Source organism: Anomaloglossus baeobatrachus, chromosome 2 (assembly GCF_048569485.1).
Source record: "Anomaloglossus baeobatrachus isolate aAnoBae1 chromosome 2, aAnoBae1.hap1, whole genome shotgun sequence".
Taxonomy (NCBI): Eukaryota; Metazoa; Chordata; class Amphibia; order Anura; family Aromobatidae; genus Anomaloglossus; species Anomaloglossus baeobatrachus.
The window spans coordinates 791,517,819-791,529,918 of NC_134354.1; the positions used below are offsets into that span (position 1 = coordinate 791,517,819).

General features: G+C 45.6%; 1 protein-coding gene across 1 annotated transcript in view; it reads left to right on the top strand.

Moving 5' to 3' along the window:
* The first annotated feature begins 4,393 nt into the window (after nucleotides 1-4,393).
* Nucleotides 4,394-12,100, top strand: part of LOC142290087 (uncharacterized) — a 159,962-nt gene continuing 152,255 nt past the window's right edge. The window contains exons 1-6 of the mRNA XM_075334023.1: nucleotides 4,394-4,695; nucleotides 7,892-8,038; nucleotides 8,150-8,317; nucleotides 8,401-8,524; nucleotides 8,643-8,740; nucleotides 9,739-9,796. Of these exons, the coding sequence (XP_075190138.1) occupies nucleotides 7,931-8,038; nucleotides 8,150-8,317; nucleotides 8,401-8,524; nucleotides 8,643-8,740; nucleotides 9,739-9,796 (556 nt within the window). The 5' untranslated portion in view covers nucleotides 4,394-4,695; nucleotides 7,892-7,930. The remainder of the gene's footprint in view (nucleotides 4,696-7,891; nucleotides 8,039-8,149; nucleotides 8,318-8,400; nucleotides 8,525-8,642; nucleotides 8,741-9,738; nucleotides 9,797-12,100) is intronic.

The window sequence follows — 12,100 nt, forward strand, 5'->3', positions numbered from 1 at the left end:
GTAGCAGGTGAAGTTGGATTTTTTTGTCTGGTAGATCCTTGAACATATGGCATGTGTTGCAGCTCACCATGTGGAGTTTCACGTCTTCCATATTGCTTAAAATTTGGATGACTGTACCTGGGGGTTTTTTTTTAACTTTACCTTTGCATCCGCTGTTCCTCGGTATGAAATGTACACATTTGCACGCTTGACGGCGCATAGTTTTTCCGTGTCCTCAAAGCAATGAGCCCAGTCTAATCAAAGCAATTGTTCTGCTTAAGGAGACTTTTCTTTATTCCCAGAATGCCCTGGTAATGTGCAGAGGAGGCTTCCTGGGACTCCAATCCCTGGTTTTGAACTGGGTAAAAAAAATAAATTATATATATATAATATATATATATATATATATATATATATATATATATATATATATATATATATATATATATATACATATATTACCTCAAGAAGAGTTCAGAAATCAATATTTTGTGGAATAACCATGATTATTAATCCCAGCTTTCATGCGTCTCGGCATGCTTTCCAGACTGCTTTTGGACGATGACCTTATGCCACTTCTGGTGCAGAAATGTAAGCAGTTCTTCTTTGATGGCTTGTGACTATCCATCTTTCTCTTGATTACATTCCAGAGGTTTTCAATAAGGTTCAGGTCTGGAAATTGGGCTGGCCATGACAGGGTTTTGATGTGTTGGTCCTTCATCCACACATTGATTGACCTAGCTGTGTGGCATGGCGCATTGTCCTGCTGGAAAAAACAGTCCTCAGAGTTGGGGAACATTGCCTGAGCAGAAGGAAGCAACTGTTTTTCCAGGAGCACTTAATATTTAGCTTGTTGTGTATAGTGTTATGCTGCAGCACAAATATTATTATTATTATTTATTATTATAGCGCCATTTATTCCATGGCGCTTTACAAGTGAAAGAGGGTATACGTACAACAATCATTAACAGTACAAGACAGACTGGTATAGGAGGAGAGAGGACCCTGCCCGCGAGGGCTCACAGTCTACAGGAGGAGAGAGGACCCTGCCCGCGAGGGCTCACAGTCTACAGGAGGAGAGAGAACCCTGCCCGCGAGGGCTCACAATCTACAGGGAGTGGGTGATGGTACAATAGGTGAGGGCAGAGCTGGTTGTGCAGTGGTCTACTGGACTGAGGGCTATTGTAGGTTGTAGGCTTGTTGGAAGAGGTGGGTCTTGAGGTTCCTCTTGAAGCTTTCCACGGTAGGTGAGAGTCTGATGTGCTGAGGTAGAGCGTTCCAGAGTATGGGGGATGCGCGGGAGAAATCTTGTACACGATTGTGGGAAGGGGAGATAAGAGAGGAGCAGAGAAGGAGATCTTGTGAGGATCTAAGGTTGAAATATGTTTCACCTGCCTGTTCATTAGCCCTTGTGCATTGCAAAAGGGGGGCAATTGTTCTATACAGTAACATGTCCTTATGTATGTGCTTTTAAATGTTTTTAATTATTGCTGATGTTGTTTTTCCTTTTGTATATCTAATATATAAAGCTGAATGTGTCTATGTGTGTGTGTGTGTATGTCCGGGTTTGGTATCTGCACCGTCGCAGCTACAGCCACAAAATTTTGCACACTCACACGTCTGGACCCCGAGAGCATCATAGGCTATGCTGTGAGGTGAAATTTTAACCCCGCACGTTCCAATTTACCAATCAATTTTGCCCCTATCTACATAATGGGGAAAAAGTGAAATGAAAAGTGTATCAGCACCGTCGCATTTACAATCACGACATTTTGCACAGACACCTCATTTGACCCAGGGAACGTCGTAGACTATGTTTTGACAGGAAAATTTAACCCTGCGCTTTACAGTTACTCTCCAAAAAACATGCCTCCGTTAAAGTAAATGGAGCCTGGAACTACAGGTTATTAGTAGGAGCTGTGATTGGTTGCTATAGGAACAAAAGACATTCATAGTATAAGAAGCTTATATGTGAGGTAATAGGATGTCGGTGGGGAGACGGATAGAGAGAGACAGACAGACAGAGAAACAGACAGGGAAAGAGACAGAGAGATAGAGACAGACGGTGAAAGAGACAGACAGAGACAGATGGGGAAGGAGACAGACCTGGAAAGAGACAGTTGGGGAAAGAGACAGATGGGGAAAGAGACAGACAGACATGCAGACAGGGACAGAGACAGGCAGACAGGGAAGGAGGAGACAGCCAGAGAGACAGACAAAGATAGATGGGGAAAGACACAGACCTTGATAGAGACAGACGGGGAAAGAGACAGGGAAATAGAGACAGACAAGGACAGAGACAGGCAGACAGGGAAAGAGACAGACAGGAAAAGACACAGACAAAGAGACGGGGAGACAGACGGGGAAAGAGACAGACCTGGGAAAGAGACAGACCTAGAAAGAGACAGATGGGGAAAGAAACAGAGAGATAGAGACAGACAAAAAAAGAGAGAGAGACAGGCAGACGGGGAAAGAGACAGACAGGGAAAGAGACAGATGGGGAAAGAGACAGACGGGGAAAGAGACAGACGGGGAAATAGACAGATGGGGAAAGAGACAGACGGGGAAAGAGACAGATGGGGAAAGAGACAGACCTGGAAAGAGATAGACGAAGCACATTACTTGGCCAATTTAGTTAAATCTGTGTGGAATATCTGTGGTGTTGAAATATATGTTGTGAAATGCTTCTATTAGCTTAGTTTTTGCCTTTTAATAATTATACTTATATCTATGTGTTTTGTGGTGTTTGTGTGCAGAATAACTTTTATTAATACATTCTATTTTGTTAACAACAGTTATTAACCCGGGCGAAGCTGGGTAGTACAGCTAGTTAATAATAAATACACTGTAATTTATCTGGAGATCCCAAGTGTGTGCATGCCATTCTTCTTTTTTTTCTTTGTTTATTTTTGTTGAGCTTTGGCATGTTTTTGGTATAGATCCCATAATATCTAGTGATGCCCTCCCCCCCTTTTTTTTTCAACATTTCTGAGTTTAAAATCATTTTTTTCAGTTGGTTTTATATGATATTCAAATTATTTTGAACTAATGACTTTTGAGTGCAATGGAAATTGGCTGTAAGCCATAATCATCAACATTAACAGAAATAAACATGTGAAATAGATCCCTCTGTGTGTAATGACTCTATAGAATATATAATAAACACATGAAATGGCAGCAGCCGACTACGCCTCCTGATCTGCCGTGTCTCCAACAAACCTCATTGCAGGCACGTAACCTGAAGTTCATGGGCCGCAATGCAACATTTTCAACAGGGGCACTGTAGCGCCAGTGTTCCTGCACTACCCCGCCTCTCCTCAGGAGGGACGGCGACTGACTCACCGCTGCGACCAGACTGCGTCCTCCTCCGCACTCCCACGGTCATCCATGTGCTCCTCTGCCTCCCCCTCCTGGGGCCTATGCACCTCACCAGGTTTGCGCTTAAGGACATGCCTGCCCTGCTCTTAAAGGACTGGGGCGCCATTTCCAGGAAATGCCTCTCAGCCTATGTACTTGAAGCATCGCCTGTGCAATGCCTTTAGTTAGCCAGTCTACCCATCTGCTAGCTAGCTGTCAGGTCCCGTGCTCCTGTCCCGTTACCGTTACCATTACCTGTTTCCACCTTTCCATACTTGTTTTGTCCTGTCATGCCCACCGTACCTGTCTGCCTCAGCCATCCCGGCTGCACCCACCTGCACCAGAGACTGTACCCGTCTGTACCTGTGTATGTCCGTCCTTGGGGTCAGCTGCCATAGTCCGGGACACTGCCCTGGGAATGGCACCTGCTGGCACCCACCCCAGTGGTCGCTTAGTTAAGCCCCTCCCACATCAGGGTAAGCCGGGTGAGCCCTGTGGTCCAGTGGGTCCACTCCTACTACTACTCACCTCAACTATAACGGGTCTTTAATTGTATTTTTTTTTCACTTGGGCCAAAAGGGTCTTTGTGGTCCCCTGAGCTCCAGGGCCTGACTGCAACACCTGCATATACGATACTTACACCCCTGTCTCGCTGCTTCCCAACGCTCCTGCAAGAAAAATCCGCTTAATTATGCAGCATTATAGGAAAGCTGAATAATCCCAGAATAAACAGGCACATTTGCCTTTCAGGATCTCCAGAAAGCTGGGTGCCGCCATCTGCTGTGTAACCGGCCGCTCTGATTCATGTGTATATATAGTGCTGGAATAATAATGGTATATTATATGAGCCGTGAGTACGATGGCTTCTACCACAAATCCTCCATCTCCTGTGTCCCTGAGCTCAGGAGCAGCAGCCACCATGTGTAATACTGGGAGTCCTGGTAACTAGGAGACTCCCACCAACAAGATGGCCGCTCCCACTGCAGGGACAGGAAGGCTGCAGCCTGAACTCCACAATTTTTTCCATGCAGAAGAAGAGCAGAGGGAGGTGTGAGGAGCCAGTGATTTCTGCAGTGAGGGGGATCACACATATGGGAGGAGAGGGGGGCATGGGATGCCGGGAGATGTAGTCTACAGGGACAGGAAATGCTGCTGCAGGACTGAGGGGAATGGAGGAGACAAATCTCATCACAAAACCAGGAAACCTCCCAGAAAACCTCCCCCGGAGCCCGGAGAAGACGCAGTGACGCCTCCCCGGTATATGTGCTCCTCCTCCGCGTCCTCCTGGTCCTCTTGCTGCTGCCCCTTCATCGGCTGCTCCTTACATATAAGCCTCCATCCCATCTTCCCCGCACACAGGTAGGTATGTGACGCGTCTATGTGCACGGCTGCCTCAGAACCTGTTTCACAAATGCAAAATATTTGGAGAGCAAGTTCTGGGGTCCATCCAGAGTAAATGTGAGGCCGGGGTCACACCAGCGGGTAGGTTCGGATGCGATCTCCTACATAAACTCTGCTGCGAGCGTGAGCCGAGCGCCATCACTGTGATCCGACCCTGTCCATGGGAGAATCGGAGCCCACGTGTGGAGAAGAGATGAATTTCTCCATCTTCTCCATCGTCTGTCTTGGCGTAAATTGGCCTCATGACATTTGAGTGCAGTCCGATGTGTCCCGTGCTTCCATAGACTTGTATGGGCGGCCATGATCCGAGGCTCGCTGACAGTCGCGGCATGCTGTGATTCCTTTTCTCAGTCTGATTAGAGCTAAGGAGACACAGATCTGCTCTGCCTCGTTACATAACATTGGTCCCAGTGCAATGAGAGATTTTCTCGTGTTTCCCTCCTACGATTTAGATGCTAATGGGAACCAGGCCTAAAGGGCTGAGTCAGGAGACGGCGGCCGCCGGGGTCTGGAGGTAAAGCTGTCGTTGTGGTCCATAGCGACCAATCAGGGCTCACGTTTTTAAACAGCTGTGGTGAAATGAAAAAATGTTGTGATTGGTTGGTCTGGTAAAATGCAAGCTGGTGGCTGTGGTAGAGTGAAAGCTGCGCTGTGATTGGTGGCTCTGGTAGAGTGAAAACAATGATTGGTTGCTATGGATAATAAAGTTGCCTTCTCCTGACTTAATTGGTATTGATCAAGTGCATGCGTGGAAGAATTAACACCAAAGGGTCAGATGTGAATCTCTACTTCATCGGAGATTGGCACCAGAGAGGTTTATTTTAGTGATGTGTCGCAAATGATCTGACACAAAGATTCGGCTCCCTGCTGTGACTGACAGTGAGAGCCACTGAATTCTCTAAACGGCTCTCGTTGGGTGTAAAAGTCCGGTGTTCAGTAGAAGAAACCCCGCTCACCTGAACAAACCCTGCCCACGCAACAATTTAATTGGGCATTTTTAAGTGGGCGGGGTTTAGCCGATAGTGGGCGAGGTTTCGGCAGCGTTAATATAATCTTGGATGGGATGAACACATATTTAATAGGGAGCCATGAACAATCCGAAAGAGCCGGCCCTTTTTGGTGAGCGGAGCCACGGGAACCGGATCATCAAAAAGAGCTGGACTGCCCATCACTAGTTTATTTCAACAGAGCCCCTGCTTATATAAGCCAGGAAAAGGGGCGTGGTTGGCTCTACAGTGGGCGTGCTCGGATGTGCTCATTGGTCAGTGGGTTGATCAACGGGCTAGTCCATGGGCTGATCCGTGGGCCGGTAATTGGGTTGGTCCGTGAGGTCATCAGCGGGTTGGTCCTTTTCTCCCATCTGGGCATTCCCTGCATACCAGGGCAGGGTATGGAGAACAGGAAATGGCAGCCATCTTTAATGTGTGTCACACAATGATATATCTGAACTATGTAAGGTGAAATAATACGTTTCACCGGTATTTTCCCACAATCCCCTACGTCTCATGGTTAATTAAGTATTTGATCCAATGGCTTTCCTTATCAGTTGGACATAATCAGTTTTAATGAATTGGCTTCTTCGAGTTTAGTGGAACCATTTACACTTTTTTATGGACAGTCGCTTGAGGGATGGAGACACATTTAAGGGTGTTTTGGTGGCTTCTTCATCAGTTGAGACTGAAGAACCTATGCAAATAGGTGCTTGCAGAGATGCCAGAAAGGGTACAGAACGCAGAACACCAACTCATTTTTGTCTATTTTGTGGTCATTCTGGTCACGTTGTGGTTCAATGTTTCAAGTACATTAATGAATTTTAAAAGAGAAGAGAAAAAACCTCAAGTGTGAAGATGCAGGTTCCGAAAGTTTATTTTAGGGCGTCAGGGTTTTATCTACAGGTGTCCTTGGAGACTAAAACAGGTCTTAATTTTACACCTGCATTTGTGGTTTCAGATTCTGCCCTGAATCTTATTGATATTGAATTTATTACCTGTGGTCGGTCTTCCCATTCAAGTTTCAGCGATTGATTATTTTTCCTCTTTCTCAAAGCCAAATGACCTCGAATGTGAAAGTCGAAGAATTATGTATGAATAGGGATATTACACACTGAATTCATTACATTTATGGTGTTTCCTTCTTTACCTGCAAAATTTTTGTGCAGCCTAGAACTTAGATTAATCCAACAGGACCAATCACTCATAAATAGAAATGACTGAACCTGAAATTCGGTGTTCGGTACAAACTCAGACTTTTCCAAGAAAACAAAGTTTGGGTTCGGAATTCAGGTGCTTTACGAATGCAACCACTCGCGCGAGTATTACTGTGCTTGAGTATACACGGTGCTCGGCCAAGTGCAGCCTGCTTGCGGTGTTTGATCAGCTCACACTGAGGGTAACAACAGTGTGATCAGATGTAGTGTGCACCCAAAAAAATAAAATGGACAAAAACCCCACTCCCCCTCCCCCAGAAGTGTTCTCATTATGGCTAGCTGCATGTGGGCAGAGACCCGAACTGCCAATCAATGACTTCAAATAAAGTTCAGGTCAAGTCAGGGTCCAAAACCAACATTTAAAAAAGTTCCGCTGGACTAGCAGAACCCGAACTTCCACAGGCCCACTCATCTCTACTCATAAACCCATGTTGATGTTGGGTCATGAGATTAATTTTGTTGAGATACTGTAGGATAGCATCTCTTAGGAAACCCTCAAAGAATTTACCTACAGTAGAGGTTAAATTTACCAGCCTATAATTTCCAGGCTCCATTTTTGTCCCTTTTTAAGAATTTTTGCACCACATTTTCTATGAGCCAGTCCTGTGGTACAGACCCTGAAATAATGGAGTGTCCTATGCACAACTTTATCTATGTATTGTATGTGCATCAGTTTACGAGGGGTCGTGAGAAGAAGGTTCTAAGATTTGCAGTGGTGAAGTTGGGCACAGGACAGTGCGGTGTTCATCCCATCTCTGGAGAGTACAAGGGGACAGTGCATGCCCGAGGCTCATATTATGGTACTTGTAGTGTTTAATATGATGATTATTTTGGAAAATATACTGTTACTCTCCTTCATCGTTCTCTATAAGTATTTTCAACATGTTATTCATGAAAACTGTTCTCACAAATAAGGTTTATCACTCACTCCTCCTTATTAACACTTAGGTTCGGGACTCTCCCAGATTGGATTTTCTTTAAAAGACCATGACGCTATTAATTGATGACCCTCCAAGGATGGAGCAGGAGAGGAGCCACATGGCTGCTCGGATATTAGACCTCACTCTGGAGATAATCTACTGGATCACTGGAGAGGTGAGAGCTTTACATCACATCACTCTGATCTCTAGGAATAAAGCAGGGAAATGATGGGAAGGTAAAGGATCCTCAGAATAGATGTAGTGATCAGCGTCTCCCCATACACAGGATCACACAGTAGTGAAGACGTCGTCTGGGGAGTGTGTGACCCCTCGTGTGTCAGGAGGACGGAGCAGGACCCCGAGTGCCATCACCGAGCCTCCACCTCATTCACTGATACATGAGCAGAAGATCCTAGAACTGACCCACAGGATCACTGAGCTGCTGAGCGGAGAGGTGAGCGCTGCCGGGAATGCTGGGACATTATATAATAACACCGGGGGAGGGGTCTGCTAATGATGGATCATTGTATGTGTCAGGTTCCTATAAGGTGTCAGGACGTCACCATCTATTTCTCCATGGAGGAGTGGGAGTATCTAGAAGGACACAAGGATCTGTATAAGGACGTCATGATGGAGAATCTCCAGCCCCTCACATCTCCGGGTAAGAGGAGACCGTCCTGATTATAGAGGAGAGGCCGGGTCTGAGGTCACCTGGACCCCCCATCATCTGATCATCACATGTAGACGATGTATTCAGTCACTGTGTATATTTCCTATAGATGGGTCCAGTCCGAGAAATCCACCAGAGAGAAGTCCCAGTCCTCTCTATTCCCAGGATCCTCCAGAGGAAAAGCCTAATGTCCCTCTGGACCATGAGGTAGATGGGATGAGATTTCTGGAAATCCTCTATAGATTGATGTAATTAAAGTTTCTACTAATCTTCTACGCTAGCGATGGAGTGTAGGCGCCAGGTCCGCTGGGATCGGGTTGGTAACACAAACAGATAGTTTATGGTTTCCTAAAAAGCAAATTTCCCCCCCAGTTTAGACACTCACTTGGCCACATGCAAAGCCCGCCTAAGAGTAGATGCTAATAATAGCTCAATGCCAATCAGCTGCTTTTAAGTTGAACAGAATAATGTCCTGTGTAATAAGAATCTGACTAATAAGTTCTACAGAGAATCCTAACGCTTTTCAAAACATTAGTCAACCAGTCATTATTACGTTTCTGTGCAAATCTATAAAAGTGAAAAATAGAATGAGCAATTTCACAGTAAGATCTCCTCAAAAATCATGATCCACCAATTGCTGGTTGGAAGGAAGAAGGTTCAATCTCTAGAGGAGATCAGAGGCTTCTTTACTGTGAACGTGGTGGCGTTGCTAGAAAACCTAAAGCCACCCATACACATTAGATCAAAGTTGACAGAGATGGATGACAATGAAATGTAAAAATGATCGTCAGCTGGGAAGGAATGAACAATTTGTTCAAAACACCAGTTGGGAGCAGTAAATATTTTTGGGGACCAATGACCTGCACAGTCTGAATAGAACCGATGTTTGATGAGGTCAGTGCAGATCCCCGGCCAATGTTATCACAAGAGTCTATGGGGCCATCGATAAACCAACAACCGTTCGGCACCATATTTCCATCTGATGTGTCTGGCGTGTTCATATTCTGAGATTATTTCATGCCATAAAATACCAAAAACATTTATGATGATGTATAAAATATTCGGGTGATCCTTTCTGATCACCACTTGAGGAAATCCTTCTTATTTTTGTTCCAACTTTGTTAATGAATTTCAGTTATTTTTTACATTTTCCTGAGTGATAAAAGAAACTTTTTTCTGTCTTCCTTAACGTGGCATCTCTGTAGGAAAATCGAGGCGGAACAATGAGTGAACTCGAAGCAGCGGTGTTCCCAGCACTGGATGGTAAGAAGCTTTCTGAAATCTGAAACTTTGGTTACGGGATGTGACGTAGTAACATTGGGAACTTCATGTCCAGAAGTTACATTTGGGTTGTAATTAACCTGTTACCGCCATGGATTATTTTCTTTTTATAATCTTTTTTTTTTACATTTTTTTTTATTTCCTTCTTGCAAGAGTCCTAACTAGTGATGAGTGAGCTCTACCATGCTTAGTACTCATAACTAGTGATGAGTGAGCACTACCGTGCTTAGTACTCATAACTAGTGATGAGTGAGCACTACCATGCTTAGTACTCATAACTAGTGATGAGTGAGCTCTACCATGCTTAGTACTCATAACTAGTGATGAGTGAGCACTACCGTGCTTAGTACTCATAACTAGTGATGAGTGAGCACTACCATGCTTAGTACTCATAACTAGTGATGAGTGAGCACTACCATGCTTAGTACTCATAACTAGTGATGAGTGAGCACTACCATGCTTAGTACTCATAACTAGTGATGAGTGAGCACTACCATGCTTAGTACTCATAACTAGTGATGAGTGAGCACTACCGTGCTTAGTACTCATAACTAGTGATGAGTGAGCACTACCATGCTTAGTACTCATAACTAGTGATGAGTGAGCACTACCATGCTTAGTACTCATAACTAGTGATGAGTGAGCACTACCATGCTTAGTACTCATAACTAGTGATGAGTGAGCACTACCATGCTTAGTACTCATAACTAGTGATGAGCAGGCACTACCATGCTCAGTACTCATAACTAGTGATGAGCTAGCACTACCGTGCTCGGGTGCTCTGTACTGGTAACTAGTGATGAGCGGGCACTACCATGCTCAGGTGCTTAGTACTCATAACTAGTGATGAATGAGCAGTACCATGCTCAGGTGGTCAGTACTGGTAACTAGTGATGAGCGGTCACTACAATGCTCGGGTTCTCGGTACTCGTAACTACTTCGGAGCAGACACTACCATTCTCGGGTGCTCTATACCCGAAACTAGTGATGAACAAGCACTACTGTGCTCAGTACTCGTAACTAGTGATGACCGAGCACTGCCACGCTCGGCTGCTGGGTACTCGTAACTAGTGATGAGCAGGCACTACCATGTTCTGGTGCTCGGTACTCGTAACTAGTGATGAGCGGGGACTACCATGCTCAGGTGCTCGATATCCGTAACTAGTGATGAGTGAGCACTACCATGCTCAGGTGCTCGGTACTCGTAACTAGTGATGAGCAAGCACTACCATGCTCAGGTGCTCAGTACTGGTAACTAGTGATGAGTGAGCACTACCATGCTCGGGTGCTCAGTACTCGTAACTAGTGATGAGCGTGCACTACCATGTTTGGGTGCTCGGTACTCGTAACTAGTAATGAACGGGCACTACCATGCTCGGGTGCTTGGTACTCGTAACTAGTAATGAACGGGCACTACCGTGCTCGGGTGCTGAGTACTGGTAACTAGTGATGAGCAGGCACTACCATGCTCGGGTGCTCAGTACTGGTAACTAGTGATGAGCGAGCACTACTACCATGTTTCCCCGAAAATAAGACACTGTCTTACATTTTTTTTTGCCCCGAAAAAAGCACTAGGTCTTTTTTCAGGGGGTGTCTTATTCTTGAGGAGACTTTGGAGGTAAGTTTACCCCCCACAAAAAGCAGACCTCCCTCCTTCCCAGGATCATTATACTTAACCCTTTAATCCCTATACAGGGATTTGGAATTACACAGGGCCCAAGGTGATCACTACCTGTGGTAGGCTGCAGTCCGATGAGAGTAGTAGTCAGGCAGGGTCGAACCGGGAAATGCAAAACAGGGGGAGAATCGGTAGACAAGGACGTAATGAGGATACAAAGCAGAGGTCAAATCTGGATCGGGCAGCGAGGTACATAAAGAGCAGGCAAGAGGGTAGTCAGGAAATAAGCAGAAGTCAGAAAACCAGAATCACAAAACAGAACAGGGAGGGACAGGAACCAGGAATACAGAACTATCTCTGGCAGTGGTCAGCAGACAGGAGGGGAAATAAGAAGGGTGTGGTGTCTTCCCATTGGCTGTAGCTGAATGATGGTAACCTCAGCTGGAAGACACACGCCACCTACAGTCAGCCAGTGGTACTGCAGATCCCAAGGAAACCCAGCCCAGTGGATGAGCGGAGCCTGCGCCCACTGGCGCTGCTGGCATCGACTCCTCTCCCATCACTAGCACCATCCACGGCAGGAACACAGCGTTGCCTGGTGATCGAAGTAGAAGTCGCAGGAGTGGATTCCGGTGGGGACATAACAAGAAATAAATATTGGACTTGTA